This window comes from Hirundo rustica, chromosome 5 (genome assembly GCF_015227805.2).
Source record: "Hirundo rustica isolate bHirRus1 chromosome 5, bHirRus1.pri.v3, whole genome shotgun sequence".
NCBI classification, from domain to species: Eukaryota; Metazoa; Chordata; class Aves; order Passeriformes; family Hirundinidae; genus Hirundo; species Hirundo rustica.
Window position 1 is genome coordinate 50,994,061 of NC_053454.1, and position 26,556 is coordinate 51,020,616.

Here is a 26,556-nt window from a genome sequence, read left to right on the forward strand (position 1 = left end):
TGCGCGCAGGGGGCGCGGGCGGAGGAGGCGAAAGGGGCCGGTTCTGCGGCGGGTGGCTCCTAGCCTCCCCCGCCCCCTTCCCTCTGGGTCCGCTCCTCGCTCCGGCTCGCATTCTATCGCAGGCGGCCGGCGCAGCCCCCTCTCCCCAGCCCCGGCCCCCGCCCACCCCCGGGGTGGAGGCAGCCGCGCCGAGCCGCCCGCGGGAAGAAAGCAGCGCTCCGCCGGCTCCGCGCCCCTCCGCGGGGCCATGCAGCGCCTCTGCCCGCCCGGCCCGAGCGCAGCCTGAGCGCCCGGAGGTGGGACGGGGCCGGCAGAGGCGGCGCAGGAAAAGCTCCGCGGCTCCGCGACGCTCCCCCGCTGCCCCGGCCATGGGGAAGGGGCTGGAGGGGACAGCGGCCCGCTGCGGGCTGGGACTGGGATACCTGCTGCAGACCGTGGTGCTCCCCGCCCTGGCCGTCCTGGGGGCCAGCCGCCCCGGCTCCGCGGCGCAAGGTAAGGAGGTGGATGGATGCACGGATGGATGGAGAGGGGTTGGGGCATCCTCCGTGTGCCGGTTAGAAATGCGAATTTATGTCGTGATTATCTTTTTTACCGTGTTTGTCTGTGCAAACAGTGCAGCCCCCCGCACGCAGGGGTCTGGGGGGGTCTGGTCATACCGGCCGGGTCGGGTCTGTAGGTGCCGAGCCTGGCCGGGACAGGCGTTTGCCTGCACCCCGTCCCTCAGCTGGGCACGGGGAGCGGAGGGGAAGTTGGGGTGGAGGAGCCCCGCCGGCAGCCCTCCGGGGCGGGAGAGCGGCACCGGTGCGCCCCGGAGGGCTGCCAAGGTGCGTGGGAAAGGCAGGTGCGGGGCGGGTGTCCCTCCGCAGCGGCGAAGCCGTACCCTGAAGCTCTGCGACCGACAGTCAGTCTTGAACCCCCCAAGGCTCCCCACGCCCTCCTTTTCCTGCCTAAAACACGATACACCCGAAGGGAGTCACCGTCTTTCTGTGTTTATGTTTTGAGATTTTGTTTCCTCTCCCGTGTCGGGGATTCTGGAGTACGTCTCTAACTGCCTTCCCTGTAGCCCTTGTATAAATTCGCCTTTCTAAGTGGCAATGTATTGCTTCTCAGTGCGTGTTTAGGGGTGTCTGAGAGCATCACAAAGAGCCCTGGCTCAGCGTGGCACCCACCCGGCTGACAGCCACAGCAGGAGGCGTTTTCTCCTGCGAGCTGATGTTGGACAAACTTTCTCGGTGCTTCTCTCCTTTCTTTCCAGGAGTTAGACCTAATGTGGTAATGAGTTGCTTTTGTGGAACACACGGGAGAGAGAAAGAGAGAGGTTGCTACTGCATGTGGGCAGAGCTACATACAGCAAAGATGTGCGGGTTGCTTAAAGCAGTTGGAAATGCCAGTTACACGATTAACAAGAGAAAAGGAATTTTAGAAGCTTCTTTGTTTGTTTATTTTCCATATGTATGTAACCAAGAAGTAATGGCATTTACCAGACTTTTGATTTAAGTTGCTAGCATAATGCAAGTGTATGAATGCTTGATTTTCCCCACATCATGTCTGTGGAGAGGCAGTTGTGAAAACTACACAGATCTGACCCTATGTTCTCAACCAGCCATTACAAAGTGCACTCCTCTGTGGCCTTTCTGACAGGAGAGCAGTGCTGGTTGTTCACATTCCTGGTGGCCCGGCAGGCTTTCTGTGGGCTCTCCCAGGCACGGAGCTGTAGGTTTGCTGCTGGTGGGCTGGCTGCACTGAACACCATGTCTGTACATGTAACAGTGCTAATCCATTTCCTGCTGATACTTACTCCATCCCCGCAGAGTCACGTTCCCTTGCTCATTTATCTCACAGGAAGATCAGAAATCTGACCATGAAAAGGGAGTAGCAGAGAACGAGAGTACAAAAATCCCTTATGCATCGTGGCACATTTCATCTGTGTCTTCCATATCATTTTCTTTCACTGGTTGGTTTCATGTTCAAGATAAGATAGGTTTGATATTTCGTATTTAGAGGTTTTAATAGCATGCAGACCTACATGTCGGGGGGTATATATCAGTCTGTTGATGCAGATATATCCTGTCAGGGGGTGTTGGAGAAGAAAGCTCCCCTCAGACAGTTGAACCTGGAGTGGAAAGGATCCTGCCTGCTCTGCTGGCAGGACACGGGAGTTTCGCATGACAGATGGCCTGAGCAGGGAAGAGAGGACCCCCCGCATTCGGCTGTTCCAGAGTGCTCATACCTCACGCTCCCGGATGGTTTCTCCTTTCCACACTTACCCTCTGTGACACGATGCTGTGTGACAGAAACTCCACGAGGGCAGAGGAGCCAGGCCCCCTGTTCCTACGCTGCAAAGGGCAATGCACATGTGGGACCTGCCATGGAGCTCAGGTGTGCTCACCTACCCAGAAAGGGATGGAGAGCTCTTCAGCAACACTTCCCGACGTGTGCTGTGTGATAAACTTTCACAGCAGAGTGAAAAATCTAGGGAATCTGGTTGGGATATAGCTCTTTGTCTTGGACTTTTTTTTCCCCTGTGTATACTTTTATTTTTATTGCTAGGACCAGGCAGAGAATTTGGGTGCAGACCTGGCTTTGGCATTTTTCCCAGAGCTGAGGGATTTTCTGATTGGTGTGTGCAGTGGGGATTTTCATATGTGTGTGTGTGTACACGGTGCTTCAGTGAGGCAATGAATCAACAGTTTAACTATGCCCTCTTCAGGAAGTTTTCTCATCATATAGCACCGGGCAAAGTTTTCCCTCTATTCTATATATCCATTTCAAAAACATATATGTTTCATCTCAATTCCCCAACTATCTTTAGCTTTTGAAGCAGGCTGAGAAAGCCATGAGCATTGCTGAGACTTGTGCTTTCGTACTTTCCTTTTCCATTGCCTCGTGGAAGATGAATTTATCAACCGGGGGCTTGGTGGACCAGCCCCCCCTCACTCCCTGGCAGATTCATTATCGCTGCGTCCCGGCGTCCTGCTGTGAGCTTCTCAGCAGACCTAAATACACTTTTTGTTTTATGAGTATTTCTTATCTTCTTATCTGAAGCTGTCTAAGTATTTTTCCGCTATTATCAGGAGAGAACAGGAAATGGCTGCAATGGTAGAGACAGCCCTTAATTCTCAGAGCGATGCAAATGGGGCCAGAGGGATTATCAAGCCAGAATCAACTGTGGTCTGGCATTCACTGCATTTACTATATACCTCTATGATAAGCTATGTCAGAATGAGAATTCAAATGCCCCAAACTGTGCCCTGCTGGGTATCTCAGTGTAAGAGCAACTTTTACTCTGGCTCTTCATTCAGCAGAGACTGGGGTTCAGCTGTTGTGCTCCCCTACAGCCCCCACACTCACTGCCTTCCAAGCTGTTATCCACTTATCCTCTGGCTCCCACCTTTTTTGTTGTGTAGGTGGGACGAAAGGGAGGGTCAGGCTATCTATCTGTAGTGACAAGCATGGTTCAGACAGCTTTTTGGGGTTAATAACGATGGTGTAAAAGATGGTAGAAAAGCTAAATGGGCTACGTATTAATGAGGTTGTGTTTCATTTGTTCCTTGACAATAAAAGAGTGCATTTTTCATGCTTAACCCCTCAAACCTAATTAAATCAAAGTGATAATTTAAAAAGAAAACTGTAAAAGAGCCATATGTGCAGATATTTGTCTTGCCCCAGCATAGTCTGTATTCGCAACAGCAGCAGTTTGAAAATGCTTAGTGCGGAAAAAGTGAAATATAACATGTGAATGTACTAACCTTTTGGGGATGCATTTCCTAATTAAATACCTAAACACATCTTGTTGAAAAAAGGAGGGGAAAGGACTTAATTATCTTGATGTATCAGTGGACCTCTCATACTTGATCATGTGGGTGTAGTATTTGTATTAATAAAGCAAGAGCCAAGTAGTATTTTGTTGTGAATGGATAAGGCCCTTTGGAACATTAATCTGTTTTAAAGCGGTGCACTGTGGTAGATTTCAATGATGCTGACAAGGTTGAGCTGGATGTGGTAGCCCATAGTGGTTCTGAGTAGCATTTTAGTGCTGCAGTATTCTTTGCTGAAAGCAAAGCAGCCACTGTGTTTCCTTTGCTGGCAGAGGTGCAGTTTAAGCAGGATTAAAATTAAGTGGATGAATCTGTGCATAGAGGAGAGATTCCTCCCTGGGAACATGGGAGTTAGAATCTGAGCTCTTCTTCCTCTGAGTCCAGGCTCTAGCAGCTGGTTGCAAAGAGTTATGGAAAAAAATATATAGATCACATACAGGTTCTTCCTGATGGCTCTTCAGCATTACTGTCAGTGCCATTTATCCCTCTGTACAGTAAGAATGCTAGAGTGCATCTAAACATTTCCACAGTTGTTGTGCATGTTTGCACTTAATCACTTCACATGGATCATTCACCACAAAACTTCATTATTCTTTAGTAATGGTCTTAAACCCCAGTTATTCACTATATTTTGGGACTAGCTTTGTATGTGACATCCAAATTCAGAAACAGGAAACAGCCCTAACCAAATAAAAAAGATTTTCCTAATTTAATTTTCCAAATACAGTATATCTGAAAACAGGAATACAACTCTGTTCCAAGGCCAGAAAAATCAGTTCCATAGCTGGTCTGTGCAATAGGAAAGGAGAAAATGTGTGGGGAGACAGATTGTAGTCTGTAGACAGAGATAGTGCTGGAGGCATTCCTGCCCCCAATACATTGCAGCTGTGTTAGTTACCAAGGAGTGGGAACAGCCTCGCCCTCCCAGCTATGGGTGTGATACAGAGTGAGTTACCTGGAAGGGAGTCAGTTGGAGGTTGCTGCTCATGCTGTGAGGAGGAAGGGACAGGAGCTTGTGTGGGGGGCAGAAAGGGTAAGACCTTGTATGAGGGACAGACAGGGTTAGGTGGCCATGCTAGGGACAGGAAGGAGTGAGCTGGAACTGCAGAAGGAAGGACAGGAAGGAGAGAAAGAGCCAGAGCTGTGTGGAGCTGCCCATGAGAGACTTCTAGATAAGAAAGTGCTGATGCTTGAAGCCTTCTGTGAACCAAAGCACTCTGAGTGTCATGGCCATCTCATCAACCACAAAAATGTGGGCTCTATTTATTAGATGTTTCTAGGTAAATATCTTGATTTTTATGCAAATAGAAAGGAGGTGTTTTGAGGCACAGTCTACCCAGTTCAGTTGAGCAGGATATAAAACAAATCAGTTCCTATGGAAAGTAAGAGAAGCTCAGGCTGAGAAGGACAACCGCTGACTATTTTTGTACAGTACATGGTTGGAATTTTGTGTATAAGTAGAATAAAAATGAGAGTTATACTTTGAAAAGCAAAGCTACATTTATGTCATGCTACCAGCAGAACAATCTTGTTTTTAGTATCCTATTTTATAGTGTATGGCTGTATTTATTGATTTCTGGTTCTTTCTGGATTTTACATCATTGAACTTTCAAGGAACCTGTTCTGGATAATTTTTCTACAAAAAGGCAAGAAAATTACTTTTTCAGCTCATCAGAAAAATATGTTTGAATTGCTGGTTCAAAGGGGAGTTCCTGGGTGAATTTGCATTGCTCAGCCTAGTGGACAGTTTGCTGTGATTTAGTCAAAGGGGATCAGGCTCAGTGTGAGTCTCAGACTTTTGGTTTGTCATTGAAAGCATGTTACTGGAGGCTATCTTTGAAATAAAAGTGTAATCACGGATGCTCTGCCTATGCAATATATTACACATAACTGTCTATATGTCCCTTTAGGAAAAAATGGCATTGTCTTTCCTCCCTTTAGGGTGGGGAGAGGGCTGTGCTGGTTTGTGAACTGCACATCTTGTTAGCCACCCAGTGGAGGTATTCAAGTCTAGCAGGCAGCGATCTTGGCACCGGTGCCAGTGAAGCAGCAATCACAGCGCCTGTCATTTGCATTAGCCGGCTCTGCTGCGCGTTCGGCTCAGAGGTACAAAACAGCTTCTCAAGTACAAGTGGCGAATCAGAGGAAAGGAGTAAGAGAGGAGCTGTGGTTTTCCAGTTGGCCATAACCTCCATCAGCACAGCGTCGGGATAATGCCGTGCAGAGGCACAGTTCAGTGCTGGCTGCTTCCAGGGACTGAAGGAATGGTGGTGTTTCAAGTGCTCTATTGTGTGTGCTCAGCAGAGTCCCGTCTCAGGAGCAGGCACCCTGGATCTTCCCATCACAGCATTATCCAAGAGGCAATCTGAAGGAAATGTTATTAAGTCTTCCGGGAGGCAAACTGTAGTCAAAGAAACACTTAATTTGCATCATTTGCAAGCAAGCATTTGAAATTATGCTAAAAAGGGAAGTGGTTATAAAGAATTTTACACAGAATAAATAGGAGCAACAAAATTCCCCTTGATTTTGAGCATACTTCATTCCCCTGTGTTCAGTTTAACAAGGGTCATCTGTAGGTACTCCACTGCAGTGGTGGTGAGATGATTTATTGAGTGTTGTTGTTGGGTTCATGATAGGTTTGGTTAAATATTTTGCAGGAGATCCATTGTGGTTATTGTATTTAGATTTATCTTTCTGATGTGAGGACATAGCAGAAAACTGTGTGCACACTAGCTGGAGGAGCTAAAGGAAAGCCCCAAACTGTAGCTGTGTTCCAGTTGTTTTTCTCAAGGCTGGCTCTGCTCGTACAAACAACACGCACACAAGTAAGGTGCAGTGAGTGGGAGCAGCGGGCAGGAGCTGCCAGAGGTTTTCCCAGCCTTCGGTAACCTCAGAGATGTTTGTGTATAGCTTTCTCCCTAGGCAGTCATCACTAGAACAACTTCCTGTTTGCTTTTATGACTCCATCCCAAAGCACATGGACGTTAAGCAGGAAATATGGGATTTCCTCCCAAGTCATCCAACGCCAGGATTTGGGAGAGTCCCTTTATAGCCTGGGACGTCATCTAAAAGTTTGGGCTGGGGAGAAAGAGCTTCATGCAAAAACAGTCTCACTTAGAAAATACCCTTTTTATCAACATGGAAAATCTAGGGGGAAACAAAAGAGAAAAAAAAAAAAAGATTTCTTTTTGTTTATTTGCTCAGGGGAGATTGGAAAAAAAGGGAGAGATTTTAATCAAACCAGAAAAGATTCAGGTTTTTTAGAGAAAAGGTCAATAAAACCCTGAATATTTACCCTACTGTCCAAGCTATTTGTATTTTTGCTCTCTGAAAATGTGTTAGATTTTCAGTGAAAATGAAGGAATTAAAAAATTGTGAAGCCTTCTGACAACAATGGTTTTCATTTCTGTTTACATTTTTCCACGTATTTCAACCAGTCTAATGAAAAAACCTCACTGTTAGACTTTGTTTACAATCCTGATTAGCACTGGCTAAGGCATTTATTTACAGTGCTCTCTAGATCTTGCTGTCTTGTTTTTGGTTTGGTTTGTTGTTTGTTTTTTGGTAAATCACTGATTTTACCGTGATACAGATTGAGATGGAGACCCAGATTCTCAGTGGTGCCAGACATGCCCTTATTTCCACCAGGGAGTGTCAGGCAGTGCTGAATTTAGGTGAGTATCTTTGCTGCTCCCTGAATACAAGTGATGTGGCTCTAGTTTGCACGGCAGTCCTGTCAAGGCAGGGACATCTCCCTTGTCAGTATGTGACGCTGCAGCACCTCAGCACCTCCTCAAATTCTCACTTTCCTTTGTTGTGAGTCCTACACGGGCAGGACAGGAGAGATGCCCAAAAAGCTGTGCCTGCTTGTCTCAGTTGGTGATACCTTCTGTGGGGAATGTGTGCAGTTGTGTCTTTAGGAAAGCTTTGCCATATGCTTTCATTGCTAGAGACAATGGGAAGTTTTTATTTGCAACATTGCCTTGGTTATTCAATCTCTATTTTGCTGGATTTGGAAGCTTGCTGTATTTATCACTGTTTGGTGGAGAGGCGTGGGGGAACTGCCTAAACATGCAGAGCAAATGAGTAAGGGAAACCAAAACCTGAGCTCAAGTTTTCTGAGTAGCCAGGACTCTGGTGCTCCAAGTCCGTTCTTGTCTGAAGAAAGAGGGAATGAATGCTACGTCGAGAAGGCTCTCAGGTACCTTCTCAATGTTGAACTTCTTGAGTCTCACTGATGGTTTCTTTATATCTGCTGTAATCTAGAAATATGTGTAAAAGGATGTCATAGGTTAGGAATGGTACTCCTCAGTTTCGTCTCTCCCACTGGGACCCTCCAAATCTTGTGCTGCTCGCTCTCTCCCTCCTGCCTTCTCCCGTCCCCTGAGGTGGGATGGTGAATTGGACGCACACAATGTACAGATCATGGGTTGAGCTAAGAACAATTTACTGGGAACAGCAGTTAGATGAGAAAATGTACAACAACAATACGGATGACAGAAGGTCCGAGAAAGAGGCGAATGATTCACATGGAAACTCCCTGACCACAGCAATGCCTGACCCGTTCCCTCTGCCACACTACCCAGACTTGGACAAGAGCCCTTCACCTCACCCCTGGAAAATGAAGCGAGCTGGTGTAGTACAATCTCTGGGTCCTAGCCGTGCCTCCTCCTGGCTGCTGCAAAAATTAACCATGTGCCGGCCAGAACCAGAACAAAGGAACAGGCAACAGTATATGCTGTTTCTCAGGAACAGGGATGCTTCCTAGAAACTCTGACTTTCTGGTGGCAGGCGGTTTGGAAGGATTTGCTTTGCCCAGTGCATTCCACAGTGTTATCTCAAATTTGGAAGGAGGAAGAGCAGATCCAGCGCGTGACTGCAGCACTGTTGTAAATGGAAAAAGGATCACTGTCCTGGGCTGTTTTCTTTCATTTGGGTTTAATTTGCGATTCAGGACTATGTTATTCAACTGTACTTCATTCATCTGATTGAATGACTTATGCTCTAGGGATCCAGTTGCCTTATGAGTTATAAAAGCTCTGAGGTTGCCTAGGCAATTAAATCAGTATCTCTTTTCTCTTGTTGCAGGAACATTTTCAACAATTATGCTAAGGAGCTCAGATAGATTTCACTGTCCTGGCAACAGCTGAGCATTTTCTTGTTAGGTAGCTCCTGCCAATCCCATTTTAGTTATTTTCAAGAAGTAAAGTAGCTTTATTTCTTAGTCTTATATTGAGTGAGAGGTTGAAATGTTAATCTCAGTGGATTAGTGGTGTATCCTTTGAGAAAAAGGAAAGCTTGCGTTTTTCTTGGTCCCCTGAGTGCTGGATGCAATCGTTTGGGAAATCTTGAATTTCATCAGCTAGATACAAGGAAATGTGCAAGTAAGCCTGGAATGATCTGTCAGAAGAAGTTGATTTTATTGCAGCTGTTTTGGAAGCTTGTTTGAACTGATAGTTGTTCCCCAGGTGTTTCTTTGCTTGATTTTAGTTCCTTACACATGAGACAGTGAAAAGGGATCACCACAGGATTATCAGTAATTCAGAGCTTCTTGGAGAACTATATCCCAGTCATCAATTTGCTAAAATAATGGCCAGAATATGAATTGCTGCACTTTTATGATATGGATAATATCTATTGTTTAAATACGTTGCTTGTCTTATCCACTCCAAACACATGTGTTTATACTGGGAAGTTTGCATAGTGAGTGAAAATAAAGTACAGTCTCACTGAATGAGGTTAATTGCAGTTCAGCTATACTGAAATCAAGGAGTAAAAGCGGGACAGAATAGCAGGCGAGATTAATTCTGTTCTCATGGGCACTGTATTTACCTACACTGACTGAAGTGTGGGCACTCACCAGGAGTAATTCCAAGTACAGATGTGCACACTGCCTTACTCTGAATGAATTTGCTCTTTCATTAGCGTGTCTCTAAGTTTTGCCATTTGCTCATGGAGTCAGCACAGATGTATCCTTCTCACCTTTCTCTTTTCCCACAACTTTGTGTGTCTGTCTGGTTGCTCTGCAGCTCTGCACATACAAAAAATGAGTGGCTGTGACTAACAGTGAATAGCTGGGGCTAGCAGGAAAACAGTGAAGTGTCCAGACTGAAATTTCCTGTCTGCACTCAGATGAGACTATAGAGAAATCTCTGCTGCATGAACCTCTGTTAATAGGATAAAACTCTGTGGTGCTTTCAGCTAGGAAGAAATAAAGTTTCCTCTGTTACTCTTGGCCACTTAATCTGAAAATCAGGGTTCATTGTGGAAACTAGAATTCTGTCTGGTTAAGGACTGGATCTGTAATTAAATGGGGAAGACTCTGCCCTTCTACAAGTGCTGTTCGCAGAAAATCTTGCTGAATTGTCTCATGAAATACTTGTATTTCTTGCTCAGAGGTTTTTGGCCCCAAGGCTGCACTATTTTTTGACAAATCATAGTCCCCATTACAAATTCTTTTCATGTAGACATTTCAAACCTAGCTTGAGGGACTTCCTTTCTGCTACCTCACCAGTTTTTGAAGACGAAGGTAACTTTTTCAGACTCTTGCTCAAACAAAATGCAGCAATCTTCTTATGCAGCAGATCTCTGCTGGCAAGAATAGGAGTGCAGGTTTTCCTTCTCCTCGTCATGCAAGATAGCTGTACTGGAGCAAATAGGAAGAGCCTAATGTCTTACTTCCTAAGTAACTAAAAGGTTTGTAGATAGAAAGTTTGGTTCTGGGACCTGTCAGTTTCACAATTAGTTTCCTTTTGTTTTGTTACTTTTCTAAGTGCCTAATGTTTGTACCAAGGATAGACTTATGGTAGGAGGTCAGGTGATGACCACCACCAAATGTAGCTCCATTAACTTCAGAGCCAGCACATGCCAGAAGCTGATCTGCTTCTGTGTTAAAAATGTGTTGACACTGTAGAGTGAGGCTCTAGGATGAACAAACCTTGATCTCATCTTACTTGGTGGCAAGCTTTTTCATGAGGTTGTTTCTTTTTTTGCTTTGGTAATTTTTTTTCCAGCTGGATAATTTGAATAACTTTGAGGCTTTCCATTCCCCGTCCATGTGGCAATGTGACTCTGTCCTGTAGAGAGATTAACACAGTGCCTCACTTGAAAGCAAGTTGGCAAGATTCTTTCAGGTAGATGTTTTTTTTTGCTCAGCTTTTTGTTACGATATTTTAGATAAGAGCACTGACAGCCAAATGTCACCAACTGTAGGAAGATATCCACATAAATATCTATTACACATAAATGTGTGGCAATTTCCTGCCTTAGCAGTCATTTTTCAACTAAAGACCTCTGCCACTAAAAGCATGGCCTTAGAAGTTTTAGGTTAGGAGTACAGACTGGTAGCTGGTAACAAAAGCAGTTGTTATCCTCGTGCAGGCAGTAGAATGAGAAGTGCCATATGATTTTCATGAGCACTGGAAAATGCGAAACTACTCAGCTACTTGTCCTGAAATACTTCTATATTAATCTTTTCTTTCCTTCCAGCACCCCAAAGTTATATATTAGTTCCTTGTAGTAAACATGGCTATTATATAAAACCTTCCAAATCTCAAAAAAAGGAAAAAATGCCAAATTTAAATACTTACTTTATAAAGATTTCTATCATTTTGTGGTCTCAAGAATAAAGTTTTAAATTTGCATTTATGAGAAACGTTTGCAAAGAAAATGAATTTAGGTGGCAAAGTGACTTTGTGTGGACTACTAACCTGCTTTGTTTTACTGGTCAGCTTATTTTACCGATACTTGGTTTCATTGCCTTTTTTGTTTAGGCAAATCGACAGATAATAGTATTGTGATCAAAATTACTTTCTGTCTGATTATTTTCACTGGATTGCTTGGGATTTACTCACTGCAGCAAGGCAAGGAAAATTTGGTCTTTTGTCTTTGAAGTTTTGTATTCACTAGTACCACTGCAGAACATATTTCATGTGTGGAGGCCAAGCTGAGGTTAAGTTGGTTTTAAAGATAACAGTAGATTCCAGCATCCTTGCATTTGTTTTGTATTTGGTGACAGTCACTAAATCAGGGGAAGGAATGTTCAAACAACACACTTGAGGAAAAGTGATTTTTATAGAAAGGGCCCATTCCTGCTAATAGCCAGTAACTGCACACAACCCCACTGACATTAAAAGTCCATTAGCTAAGCCAAGTTTAAACACCAGCTGATGCTATGTCAGCTAAATGTATATTGGAATTTTTCATGTAACACAGCAATAGCACTTCTGTACTTTTCCTAAAACTATGTACATTAAGAAAAGCAAATGTCATCTGATAGTAGTAGGATGAAGAGTTCACATTAAAGTAGGCAGAACTGTAATCAAACTGAAGTCACCATCTGGTTGCATTAACGAGAAACAAAAATGGGTACAAGAAAAGCAGGGAGTGTCAGGTTTCTGAATTAAAGCTAGATTAACAAATCTAGTCTACAGGCTTCTGTAATAGAGGATAAGCACAGAGCTGCTTATCTGCTTGTTTTTCTTGTCATTAAATATAATATGACCTTGTTTGAGAAAAGTTTATACTGAGGTCTGTAAGATGCTTTCTCATACGGAGCACTGGGTTGCCATGGAAGGAGGTTGTTTCCTGGCTGTTTAGGAAATATGTCTCATTACAGCTTTAAATGTGTCAAGATAGTGTTTGCATCCTATGGTCTGAAACTCTAGTTAACCAGTGGCACAGCAAATAGCATTCCCCCATCTCTGTGTATCAAAAAAAGGGTTGAAAAGTGTGGTGATAAAATAGTGTGTGTGCTTGGTATTGAGAAGTGTTACAGGTGAGGAACTTACTGCTCATCTTCAGGAGCAACCAGCAGGCTGAGGTCCCAGGACACCTGCAGAAGCACAGTTTAGCACCTGGTTTGGCAGAGGGTCTAATTCAGAGAAGCCACTTTGAAGTCTGCAGTGAGGACAGACCTTGTGCTGTAAAGCCACTGTGGACACAGGCAAGGGGTGACTTGCCTGTAAGTTAATGTGAGAGCTGGAGCAGAGGGGTAATTAGTCGCTCACTGACATGCTCCCAAGTCTGGTGAAGTACTGCTGTGACCCCCTCTGCCTCTGCTCTATCATTATCTGTCCATTAGCAAAGCCTTGTGCAAGTACCGACAGGATCGCAGCTAAAATGCCTGATGTGGGCAGACAAACCCACTGCAAACATCCCGTGAATGTATCTCGAGGGCTCCCTTGCACTCTCACCACACACCATTAGTAGTGCAAAACTCTCAAACGTGTTCACGAGGCCAAGCCTGACTGTTTGTGCCTTCCTCGCTGAAGGAGCTGACATCAGTAGCGCGCCCAGAGCAGATTGTGTGTTTGCGAACCACAGGGTTTAAGGAGAGTAATTTAATTGCATTTTTCCCCCTTCTGGAACATAACATGTAAACATAGTACTGAACTGAAGCCTGGTTTTAATTACAAGCAGCAACTTTTTCATGCTGACAGATTTTCACATGGAAAGCTTTATTGAAAATGAGAGGAGACCTCTTTGCCATCGTTAGTTCTTGCTGCTTAGTGCTTTTATCAAGTACAGTAAAATACAGTTTATAATTAATTCAAAGCTTATATGGACATGTTTAATATAATTACCAAACAAAATCCTGTTTACTGACATATTGCTTGTGAAACCAGCCTGAATAATCTGGTCTCTGGCACACATAAATCAGGCAGTAATAACAGCTGTAAATATTTCATAATATACTTAGAGTGCTTTGATTTTAATACTGAATCCACTTTTGGGTTTTGAGGATAAAACATAGGTCAAAAATGACTTTTACCATATGTTCCTTCCTAATCTCTTGCACTACTTTGCCTGAAAGTAATTTTAAAAAATAATCTTTGTTTTTTATTGTAAAAAGAAATGTAAATATATACACATTCACGAGCTGGGAAAATTATGTAATTAAATTATGCTGGAGCTAACAAAATGACGCCATTCACATTGACACGGGACAATTGCTTCAATACAACCATGAATATTTTTCATTGGAAAAGGCGTTGCAGTGCCAATACTCTTGTCTTTCTCAAAGTTTTACTATTTTTATCTGGATGTCTGTGTATTGTATACTAAACCTGAAAGGTGTGCATAAGGCACTAAGAGGCAGCTGGTCATGCTGTGAATTCAGGTGGCCAAAAGCCACCAAAAGATGACCAGGAGCCAGGTTTGTAATGGACTGCTGGGGGACCTATGATTCTCTGTTATGTACTGGGCCCCCTCTTTCTGGGAAGGTTTTGAGCTGGTATTTAAAGAGAAGGAAGAAAATGTGACTTATTATTGGACTACTGCAGGATATTTGGGGGTTGCATGAGACTACTAAATCATCTTTGAGAGCTCAAACTCTGTGCGTGGTATGTCCAGTTCAGAAAAGTGCCTCAGAGGTTCAGGAAAAGGCTTATGATTATCTCTAAAGTCATTTTACCCTCCACCAAGCAAAGACCTTAAAAAGTAGTTGTGCAAAGGACAACATTTTGCAATTTTTGTTTACTTGGAAATTTTCATTAACTTCTAAAATAAAATAAGAAATAAAGTAACTGAAGTATTATTTAGAAAGGCAGATTTGAAAAACAGCCACTTTGGGAATTCATTCTGTAGTTGGATTCCCCTGTTATAGTTGACATAAATTTTCAAATGTTTTGGCCCTTGTACTCTCTGAAAAAAAAACATTAATCTCCAAAACACTACCACGCTCCTCAGGAATGCTGCCCCCTCTGAGCTATGAACCTCTCAAGCTTAGGATCCCACTCCCCAAAATAAAAACCACAACGTACAATTGTTATGAGTTAGGAAATAACATCAGGATATATCACAGCAGTTCTTATTTTTTTCCCCTGCATCCTTGGGAGATACATAAAGCCTGTTTATGTAAAGGGAGCTCCTTGGCCTTGCTTTTAGCTGGTCAATATTTTAAGACACATCAATGTATTTTGATCTGTGTAAAATTACATGGTGATACTTGTGATGAGTATTAGCTGTCCCTATCATCATTCTACAGGCACCTAGGGATCCCTGGATATGATTTGAAAAGGTGTTGCTACAAAGTATTTAGCGAGTCACTCTCTCTAGAGAGATCACAGGGGTTCCTGAATGCAGTACTTTAATTCTGGAAAGCTGAAGTCCCAATTGTTAATTTTCTATAGTATGAGAACTTGCACTGAAGAGTGAGTCTTTGCTTGAGAGCACTGTAGTGGGTGAACAATGTTAAATTGCTTCGTTGTGTGCATGTGCAGGCTGCATCCAGACACTGTCATTGGGAAGTTATTAGTATATATAATTAACTAACCACAAGGAATTTCTGGACTGAAACAGCTTATGTAAGCCTACGTGTTTCCTTCCCACAAACCCAGCTTAAAACTTCATGCAAGTATCTTGCTCAGGAAGTGTTTTCCTGCCCATGAAATATCATCCGGGGGGACATGCTTACCTGCAAGAGTTCAGCCTTTTACCTGGCAACAACCTTCAGAAGTTAGTTCTTCTGACTTGTGCTGTTTATCAAATGCTGTGTTGATTCATATTAGATGATGTGACCTTTAGATTTCAGCTGCTGCCATAATTTAATTGACAGCATGAGCCTTCCTGTAGGTGCCTGTTGTGGTTCAACACAGCAGGTAGTGAGCACTGCACAGCCACTGGCTCACTCTATCCCCAGACCGTGGGATGGGGGAAGAGAATTGGGGGGGGGGGGGGGAAGTAAAATTCATGGCTTGAGATAAAGGTGGTTTAATAAGACAGAAAAGGAAGAGAAAATAACAGTAATATTAATAACAGCAATAAAATAATTAGAATATGCAAAACAAGTGATTCACAGTGCAATTGTTCACTTGCCCAGTGATGCCCAGCCAGTTCCTGTGCAGCAGCCCCTGTCTGGTTTTCCCCCTCACTCATATACTGATCATAACAGGTATGGTACGGAATAAACCTTTTGGGGTCAGCTGGCCTGGTTGTGTCCCTCCCAACTTCTTGTGCACCCCCAGCCTCCTTGCTGGCAGGGTGGAGTGAGAAGCTGAAAATTCATTGACTCAGTATAAACACTACTTTGCAACACCTTTGTTGTTGCCACCATTAGTCTCGTCCTAAATACAAAATAAAGTGCCATAACTGCTACTAAGATAAAAACTATTTCTATCCCACTGAAACCAGAACAGAGCCAAAATTGTTAATGAAAATTTGTGCAACACCAGGTTTTCATGACTCAGGCCAACAGGTATGATTTGTGTGTGCGAAAACCAAGTTGTTGTGGCAATGTAGGTCTGGAGTTCAGGAAGGCCAAGGGTGTTTTCATTAGTGAGGAAATGGGGACCAGCTGTTTATTTATGCTTATAAATATATACTATGTTATTTAGGTACACAGGTAAATGGTGTGTGCTGTTTAGCCCCATCTGTTCCCAATAAATTTCAGCCTACAGGCTCTAGGTTTTGAAACTTTTGATTATGCTCAGAATGGTGAACTAAGTAGAAGAGCTGGTCTTCACAAAATACGCTTGCAGCTGAACCTCTCATTTTGTGTAAACCAGCTCAGCTTCCCCGAGTTCAGTGCCTCGGTTCTGCTCCAGCTGAGAGCTGTTAACAGTCAGGGTTTCTGCAAGATTCTATCCTGGAGGAGAGATTTCTATCTGGTCTGTTTGGACAGAAAAAATTTCCATGACTCTAACAATGCTTTTAAAAGAACTGGGGAGAAAAGGGAGCAGATGCTGCAAAGTACATCAGAGAACAGTCCCAATGTTAACAAAGAGAGAGATTATTTACCACTGAAATGAGGAGGAAAATGTTTGTATCTTTACAAGATCTTGTCCCACTTAGGAGTGCCTGAAGAAAAGATAGGCATCTGGAAGGGCAGTTATTCGTTAAAATGCTGGTTTATGACTATAGGTTGTTTGAAGCTTTTTATTAAAAAAAAAAATTTTTGGAAGTTTTTGCAATCGCCCACTATCCCACTGATACAAAGCCTCTTCAAAGACTTAGTAATTAAAATGAAGAGTCTGTATGTTCACATTGCCCCAACTCTCTGCAGTTTTTTGTTCTCAGAACATCAACCTACTTCTGAACAAAACCTGAGATGAATTTTCTGTGTACCATCAAGACCATCTTCCTTGCTATGGCAATGACCAATCACTTTTGATCATCTTGGAGGGCATTTATAGAAACAGAAATAAAACTTGATTACCCTCCTTGTCTTCTCTCAAAGTAGGCAATGGAAATTAAAACATGAAAAAATGAGCCTGTCAGGATTAATGATTTCAAGTATTAGTAACAGTGGAAAATATACATTTCTTTGTAGAGTTTAGAGTTTTGAATACACTACGGGCTTTATTATTTTCCCGGGTGGTAAGACAAATACTGCACTGTGTAAAGAAGTTCAAGCATCCTCTTTCCCCCAAAATACAAATAGACTAAACATTCTTTTCTCTTGCATGAAAACTTGGGATGGGAACAAACCTGTGGGATTTGAGGCTGGAGAAAGGCAGAAGCAGAGTAGTATGTATTTACCATACCACTTTAAAACCACGAGACAGATACAAACGCATGGAGGCAGCCTGTTTAAAGGTCAGGTATGTTGCGCATGGATACTTGAGTCAAGAAGAAGAAGAAGGCAATGATAAAGGAGTTGCCGCTCCGTTTTGTTAGGATACCAGCAGGAGACCAGAGGACTGGTCTGGCCTGGTGACTGTGAGTGGCCCCACAATCATCCCACACTGCTAGTTGTTCACAATCGAATGTACTGAATGTGGCTTTGGGCTTCCCTGCTTCAGAATGACCTCAGGATCCTCAGTTCATTCTGAAAGACTCTTCAGGATGACCTAAGGCAGCCAAGGAGGAAAAACTTGTTGAAAACGAAAAAAGTCACATGAACTTAAGATTTGGTAGATTTTTAAGTAAATGTGTCATCATCTATATGAACTATCTACTATATTGTGGCTAGGATGTACATGAAGCAACTTTAAAAGAAGGAAAATATTTACTGTTGTCACCAGGTTATCTCTTGATGTTGTTGCTTGGTTTAGATTGTTCATTTGATTTTAATGTGAGATTGTTCCTTATCCACCTGAGAAAACTTGCAGAAGTGGGAGGGAGGACTTAGAACAATTTTATGAATTGGTCCATCTAGCCATTAAAAAGATATCAGTGGGCCATTATTACATTTGAATGTGAGAGGATACTGTAAAACCCAAAGGCAGTGTAAAGTGGGATCCCACAAGCTGTGTGAATGAGGAATTTGGAGCAAAATAGATGGAAAGTATCTGTGAAAAGACTGTGGATCAGACCTTTGTTTTTAGTGCTGACACTGGTGCCAGGACAGTGCTATTTGTTACCAGCTCTCCTGCTGGGATGCTTTAGGAAAATGTCATTTTGGTGTGGTTGCTGGGTATGCTACGCTGTAAATTACATAAAAGGAACTGAAAAAGTCAGTTTAAGCATTGTGGACTTTCATGCACAAGGAAACATGTCGAAGGAAAACTTGAAGCAAGAGTGGGATTAAAGGCACTGTTCTGTATAAATCCTTTCCCTTATGAGCAGTCCTATTAACCTTTGAATTGTGATGACACTTATACAAGGATCTGTGCTTCAGTGTGTGAGTAATCCCACACTTCTAATATGCAGCCTTGCAAGGTTCTGTGTAGCCTCAAATGAGTAGTCCCGACAAAGTTTCCCTATAGGATCAACACCAGATCTTTGGGAAGGAGTTCAGACCAGAAACACAACTTTTCTGAAGAACTCTTGATCTAGTCTCCCTGTTGCAGGAGATCTTATCAGAGAAATTCTGACCATGTCTATTGATTAAGATTCTCTTTTTTTGTATTTTAAAGAGTAAATCGAAAGGTCATTTTTTGTATTGACATGCAAGGAGTTCTATTGATTCTCTTTTATGAGGCATTAATAAAATCTATAGAAGCCAAACAAGATTGTGTAGTTAACCTTGTTAAGATTGCCAGTTCTTTTTGCATGTGCAGAAAAGGGAAAGTAGAATTTAAGCCATTTTGGTGGCTTAAATTATGTGGGAGGGAATGAATTTTGCGGAATTAAATACCTCTTAGCACAGAAAAGAGAGCATGATGTATCTGTACTAACCCATTCTCTCTGAAATGTGCTTAGCAGAGATTTTTTGGGGGGAACACTTTGTTTTCCTGCCTAATGGTCCCACATATTTATCACTATGAAAACATGCACAGAAGTCAATCACTCAATACGTGTGCCAGAAATGCCTTCCACAGTCACAATGGTGGTATGTCAAAAGTCTGTCTCACTTTAAAAGAACAGGCGGGATTTATTCTGGAAATGTACCAAAGTGGACCAATCTGTCTCAAAAATATGAAGCTGGGATCAATTTTGCAAAGTTAAAATAAACAGTAGTCACACTTGACCCAGTGTATTAAGCTAGCAGAGGAAAAAAATAGAGAAAACTGGGGGTATCTATGGATTTGGCTTGGTAGAACATTAAATATGACACATTGGATTTAAAAAATATCCACTAACCTAAAAACTATGCATAATAAAATTCAGGATGACTTTTCAGTGCATTGTTCCATTAATTTCTTAAAATATTTTCTTTTTATGCCACAGAAATTAATGAAGGCCATCTTGGCTATGAAATACAAAGCTCCTGCCCCCTGAGAAAGGGTGCCTTTGCATAGTGAAAGCTCAGATGCCTTTGAGTGAATGTTATGCATTTTTATTTGCAGTAGGAAAAACATATTGGAGAGAGGCAAGTATAATTATCTCCATTTTAGATGGAAACCAGAGGAGGGGGAAGCAGGACTGGGGAGTGAGCAGACACAGGAATTCCCCTCTGGTAGGCTCACGGAAAACATGGAAGTAATTTGTGGTATGAAAATGGCTGATGGTGGTGTTTGTTTCCATGAAAAGGCTCTGGAGAATGTAGGAACTGGGTGCTGGATTTTTGCACTACGGTCTGATTTGTTTCCAGCTTAAATGCTGCTGGCCCAGTTCAGCTTTGCCACTCATCCTCAGCGGCAGTCAGCAAGATACAGATGAAATTAGGAGTGGGGCTCCTAATGCCCATTTGGAGAAGCCCTGTTGTGCTGAGCCATTGGTCCAGCTCTGCCAGTGTCTCTGAGGACCAGTCCTGCCTGATTTGCTCCGTGCCATGTGTGGTTTAATTCAGCCTACTTGCCCACATGTGTGAGGTTCAGTGACTCTAATGGCGCCCCTACACAGATTTTCTATTACTCACACCCTTCATAAAAGCCACCTTTGCTCCTCACTATATGCACAGGTCTTCCCCAGTGCATTTCCAGCACTTTTAGCTGCAAAAGTGAGAAGATTCATTTGTGCCACTGCCCCTGTGCCCCATGGGGGCTGCGCTCAGGGGAAGGCTCTGCTGGGTTTCATACGAAGCAGCCGTGCTGCAATACTGCATCGTTCAAATCTGCACAGCTGGGAATCCCTCATGGTCTTGGTGCGCTTACTCAAGAGAAGTGCCCTCTCTTCACCCCTGTGTCAGGCACCAGTTGTATTTGAAGAAGGCAGAATCAGCTGGAGATGGGTGGGTGCTCTGGAGCTGCTGGAGGGCATTGGATAGCACATCAAGACTTTCTGTGCCCAGAGTGTCAATGGCTTTCCTTCCCAGGTTGGAGCTCCTGTCTGCTTCAGAACACTACAAAATCAGTCTGTAAAGAGTCACATCCCAAAATACAGAACTGCTCTTTGGCTCAGCTCTTGTGCTTTTATTAGGTGCCGTGAAACTGAGGGCTGGATGTTGCTGCCTTTCTCAGTGCAGGAAACAGGTACAGGGCTGTTCTCCTTTATGTATTTTATAAGTCATAGTATGTGTTCTATTTTCTGGTTTATGTTTTGAGTAGTGGCCATTCAGGCTCTGTTGGTTATGAAATTGTGTCTGGACTGGAGGACAGTGGATACCTGCAGTACGTTGGTGTCTCTTCATTTCTTCCTTTGGAAGATATACCTACAAATTCCATTGACTGAGTCTCTCTGTGTGGGAGCACCCTCGGGAAAGAGCCAGAGTAACCTTCTGAGATGTTGTACAAAATCTGCAGGGTTACCTGAAATGTCTAGAATGCTTTGCAGGATGTAGGTGAATCCAAAAGGGACAGGCAAACATGTTACCTTTTGTTTTCATGTGTAAATAACACAAAGAATAGGGGTTTGGTTATTTTCCTTTTAATGGAACATTATGGTTAAACTTCTTTGCATTTGCACATGTCAACATATAAACAGATTTATATATTTGAAAGTTAAAAGCATTTTGTTGGCTGCTAATATTTAGTTTCTATCCACTTCATATAATCTGCAGAATTCTTTTATTTAGTGACCAAAAGAAGATTTAGGGATATAGGATGCCAAGAAATTTTTGGAATGCAGCACTCCAGTAATAATGTAAGGAGGAAGCACAGTTGTATACACTGTCTTCAACTGCATTTCCAGGCAGTAGGTATTCAGGAAAACAAACACTCCCAGGTTTGTAACAGAAAACAGTGGGAAAAAAAAAGACCAAGAGAGACCTGGCTTGACAGAGAGACAGAAAAGACAAATGGATGGATACAAACATGAAGAGAAAGCGTTGGGATTAAGCAATCCTTTGCAAACATAGTATGTGCTCCAGAAAAGCCTACTTTTTCTTCCTGTGAGTCAGCTTGGGAGCGTGCGATGGCTTTGGTGGCCAGGCTGGACAGCAGGCGAGACAATGCTGAGATGTCTGTAAATGCTTCTGCACAGCCCAGCTGACAGAAAGAATGAGTGCAAACAAAGCTATCAGTGCCTCAGAGCTCCAGTTTAAGGTAGGAACATGCAGCAGTCTGATGAGGAGTCATTTGGCTGCCTGGGCATGGCTGGGATTGCTGTCCTGGTGACCGACTCAGCCTCCTTTGTCCCTGAGCTGCACACACGGAGTTCTGCGTGCCTGCAGGTGAGCACACCTGTGCCAAATGTCTGTCCCAGGTGCTGCTGATGTGTCTGTCAGGAAAAGAAGAGCTGTCATGAGGCCTTTGCCATGTGTTCCTGCCTAGCCCCTCTGTCTGGCTTCCCTGGTTTGCCCAGCAGAGTGATTTATGATGTGTAAAAGGGGAAAAATAACTACTGACCTGAGGGTGCTCCTCTTAAAGAAGTTTGTGTGGCTTCTCTAACGTGCATTGTGCTTTGATCCCATGGTAGAGTTGGGCAAAATCATGAACTGTTTCTGAAAGCCTTGGCCCTGCTCTCTGGATGGGTTGCGCCTTCCCCCTTGACTCCACTGTCTCCTGCCACTCAGCACTTCCCATCGGTCTGTAAATCCATTAACATTCATAACCTTTTACCTGCAGTTTGGCATTTACTGCTTTACAGAAGTTAAGAAGTGATGACCTTTGTTACAAGCCTGGCTGTTTTTATCGTTCCTTCGATGCAGAGGGCTTCTCTGGACCCCAGGGTAGAACCGGTGACTTCTCTGGGCTGAATGAGATTTCTGCCTGCTATTGAATTAGAGGATATCTTTGTTACTACCTTGTAATATACCTTTGGGTCCACGTGGGTTTTGGAATTCCAGGCATGATGATTTCCTGCACAAAAACACCACTAGGGTTCAGCAGTTCCGGCACCAAACACGCTTGAAGAGGCAAGTCGGATTCCTCCCAAGTTCAGGAGCAAGGGGTTACAGCCTGGATAAGATATGTCCTAAGCACTCACACTCATTTGACTCGTCTGGGAAGGAAAATGAACTCCCCACAACTTCAGCCAGGAACGCAACATATTTTAGACAAATGGACAAAAAAGCCCTGCTTGCTTTTTAGGAATGCAGGACAAGAGTTCAGTCTTGTTTCAGACCACTATATAGCTACAAAATGTGACTTTGTTGCAGTAGCTTTTAAAGTATCCTCGGCTTTCTGGCAGCGTTTCAGGCTCTGGGCATTTTGGTCAAAAGCATCGTGCCCATGCATGAATCCTTCCCCCTTTTTCCTTTCCCCTGTGTGGCATTTTGAAAGCTTCTTGTAACAATGTGAGTTATGCGCAGTCCACAAGACACCCTGCTGATCAAATCCTGTAGGAACTGCCTCAGCTACTAATTTCTGTCTCAACTGTAGCAGGCCTTTTCTCTAATGAGCTGCATGATGCTCCTGGGAGAGGACATCTGAGCCCTGCACCTTTTACAGAAGGTCACACAAGCCAAAAATCCCTGCTCTGCAGAACCAAGTCAGTTCTCTCTTAGTATGGCTCACAGGTCACAACTTTATTTTGCTGTTCAGGTGTGGAGGGCTGGTTCTCAGTGTCACAGTAAAGTGAATTACATTGCAATTTTCACTGCAAGGATATCCTGTGCTAGACACTTCTGAAACTGCTGGCTGGAGAAATAGGGCTTGCTTTGGGCCAAGATACAGTTGTGTGTTTAGTACATAGTGTTTTTCTGCTGTTTGTGCACAAACAACTGGCAGGGGTCTCCAATCGAAGCTTATCCTCTGGTATTCACTGAACACTGAATTCAAAAATTAGTGATGTGATGTATAAAAACTTTCATGACTTTTCTTTGTGTTTACTTTTTCTGGTATTGGTTTTGCCTGGCACAGGATGAGTTCCTTCTTATACTTCTCCCCATTTCTTCCAAACCAGAAAGCTATATAACATTTGGATATTAGGTCATCTCTTCCAAATGCTGTACTAAGTACTGAACAAAACAAAAGGAGAAGAATGATAGAGTTACACTCAGCTTGGTCTGTCCACTCTCTGACTGCCCTTACAGTATCCTGACTAGGAGTTCTATATGGAGACACAGTCTTACTCTGTGTGCAAAACGTTCTTAGGGTTAAAATGTTCAGAACAGCCTTTTACTTGTCTGTTGCATTCAAGGTCAGATTATTGAAGAGTTTAAACTGCTGATAAAAACAGGAAAATGGAGCTGCGTTATTTTATGTTGTTCTGAGGACATTCCATTCTCTTTGGTGTAATACTATAATTTTTAACATACCACTTATGTCTTTGTCAAAACATTTCAGCTGGAATTCAGTGTCAGTGAGATTTTGCATGGGTCCTTTGCCTATGTATGAATTAAATTCAGAAATGCTATTCATTTACGCAGGGTAGGGAAAATAGTTAAATGTTTTGTTCTTTCCTTAAATATATTTTATTATACAGTTTGCTAAATCTTGCTTTGATACTGGGATTATTGAAAATACTCTTTAAAAGGCTATTTTGAAATCCAACACATAATAAGTCTGCTTCAGTCATTTAATATATGGTGCAGTATATTATACTGCAAATAAATCTGCTTCACCTACTTTATACATGGTAGAGAAAATGCTTGAGCTGGGAAACTGGAATAATGTATTTAATACAGCTGCCCACTTTTAGTGACATGGAGACACTGTGCTTTCCATATCCAGTCTTTGTCTTTCTGTGGGATATTTTGAAGTGTTGCAATAGTCAATCAATTACGTATTAATAATATCTTGGAACTCAGTCACAGAAAGGACGAGGACCTGTTGGAATGAGTCCCGAGCAAGGAAACTGAGTTGATCAGAGGGATGGAGCACCTGAGAGAATTGGGGTTTGTTCAGCCTGGGAAATACAAGGCTCAGGGCTGACCTAATTGTGGCCTTTCTCCAGTACCTGGAGGAAGCCTACAAGAGAGATGGAGAGGGTATTTTCACAAGGGCATGTGAAAGGCTAGGACAAAGAGTAATGACTTTAAACTGATTTATATTATGAAGAAATCTCTTACTGTGAGGGTGGTGAGTCATTGAAACAGGTTGCCCAGAGCAGTTGTAGGTGCCCCATGCCTGAAACTTTCAAGATAGACTGGATAGGGCTTTGAGCAACCAAAGGGCTTGTAAGATATGTCCCTGCCCATGGCAGGGGGGTTGGAAATAGATGGTCTCTAAGGTCCCTCCCAATCCAGGTTATCTTTTTATTCTGTGGAAAATGTTTAAAAATGTTCCTAACAAGTGCAGCTTTGTTTCAAGGGAAGGTATGAAAGAAGCAGCAGAACAGCCAGGATGTCTGTTGTGGTGAGCAATGAACCACACTTGCTACTGGTTTGTAATCTGGAATATTAAATGAAGTCTTCCAACAACCTGAGTATCCAAAACATACTCCAGAATACGCAGAGAGGGTGTACCAGGATATACCAGTGCGTTTGTCTGTCTTAATCTCTTGCAGCCATTTTGTTAGTTATATTTGCATGTGTAGTTGAATTAATCTAATATTTGCCAGTTTTCTTGGCATCAGCCCCGATGCAAGAAAAAAACCTGCTGCTTTTTATGAGTTCTGGAAATTCTTCATTTGTGTGTGCTGATAGTCAAGGCTTCATTAACAAGTAAAGAGTGGCATGGAAGCCAGATCTGGGAGGCAAAGCTCTCCAGTCATTTTGAGTCTCCCAGCAAAAATAATTCTGCTGTTGGCTTGCTCTCTCATTACAAAAATACATGCAGGCAACTTTGGGGCGTTGTGTAAACTATTTTGTATGTGGGCTTGACCAATGAAAGCATGTAATTGAGAACTGGCATGTTTCCTTCCTTTTTTAAGACATGCTGCTAGGGTTTGCTCTCTGCTTTGTATTTAGACAGCGTCCCTTGTAGCTGTCTGTTCTCACTCTTTCCTGAACATAATACAAATGAAAGCAGAAATATGTTAAAGCATGTTAAATTTTCTCCGGCAAAACCTCAGAGTTTCCTTCCAACTTTTTCTTCTTCCTATGACTATGTGAAATAATTTTCAGGAGTTTTATCTCTGTCTTGCTCCCTACCTCCTTCTGCCCCTCACTTCTCCCCAATATTCTGGGTTTAAATGTGATCATTTTTGGAGTTTCTCAAACCCTCAGTTAATTTCCATGCTTTTCCCTGCCATATTTTTTCTCTGCACATCATTTTGAAGGGTAGTCACAGCAGCAGGTTTACCTCTGGCGGTGGCTCTGCACATGAGACCAGCCTATCTTAAAAAAAAAACCACCCTCAGAAACCTGTGTTAAAAAGATTCTGGCTGAATTCTGCAGACTATTTTCAGAAGCTGTCCCAACAGCTATCCAAATATTTAGTTGCTTCTCTGGACGCTGTTGATAAGGTTGATTCTGTCATTAGTTGTAATGTTTTTTATCTCCAGAGCAAACAGAGGTGGTTCATGAGGATTAGTGTATTTGTCAGTGTGTCACAAGATTTAATTTCTGTGATTCCTTTGGTCATCCTCACCACTGTTTCAGCATCTGCATAAGGTAGCATTGAAATTATTTGCTATTCTTTAAAGTCCACTGGGCTGTGGTATGAGTGATCATTTGTCTGAAAATTTGTATTTAAGAGATATTGCATATCTAGGGGTGTCAGCAGCATACTTATGATTTACTATTTTCTTGCACTGGGAAGCAGGAAAGGCTCTTAATATTTTGTATGCCTTGCCAGGTGAAATGGTATATTGCCAACACAAAGACTTTGGGAGTAAAGTGTACATAAAAATTTTCCACAAAGATAGATCCGTGAATACTGGCAAAACCAGCAAACATAGATGGATAATACTCAGACTGGATTGTAAATAAAACTAAGAAAGAAATAGGGGCATATATAACTTGTAAAGAACATGATAATTCATGTATTGTCACTACTTTATTTTCTTGCTACTGTTTTTCAGCACCAATCAGGATTGCTGTGGTTATTTTGAAATTCACCTTTGAGTTATTTGGTTTCAAGAAACATAAATCTCAACAGCTTTGTTCTCACCTTTGACTTCACTGCACATAAAAGTTAGATTTGTCTTGGGAAACAAGTTAAAAGGAGCATCGGTAGTAGCCTGGGGCAGGTATAATTGAGAAGTCTTG

At 42.8% G+C, this 26,556-nt stretch overlaps 1 protein-coding gene across 2 annotated transcripts in view; it reads left to right on the forward strand.

Annotated features, from left to right (window-relative positions):
- The first annotated feature begins 326 nt into the window (after positions 1-326).
- Positions 327-26,556, forward strand: part of UNC5C (unc-5 netrin receptor C) — a 248,473-nt gene continuing 222,243 nt past the window's right edge. The window contains exon 1 of one of the 2 annotated variants that reach the window (XM_040065350.2): positions 327-492. In XM_040065350.2, the coding sequence (XP_039921284.1) occupies positions 369-492 (124 nt within the window). In that variant the 5' untranslated portion in view covers positions 327-368. The remainder of the gene's footprint in view (positions 493-26,556) is intronic. The other variant, XM_040065349.2, reaches the window with a different exon arrangement.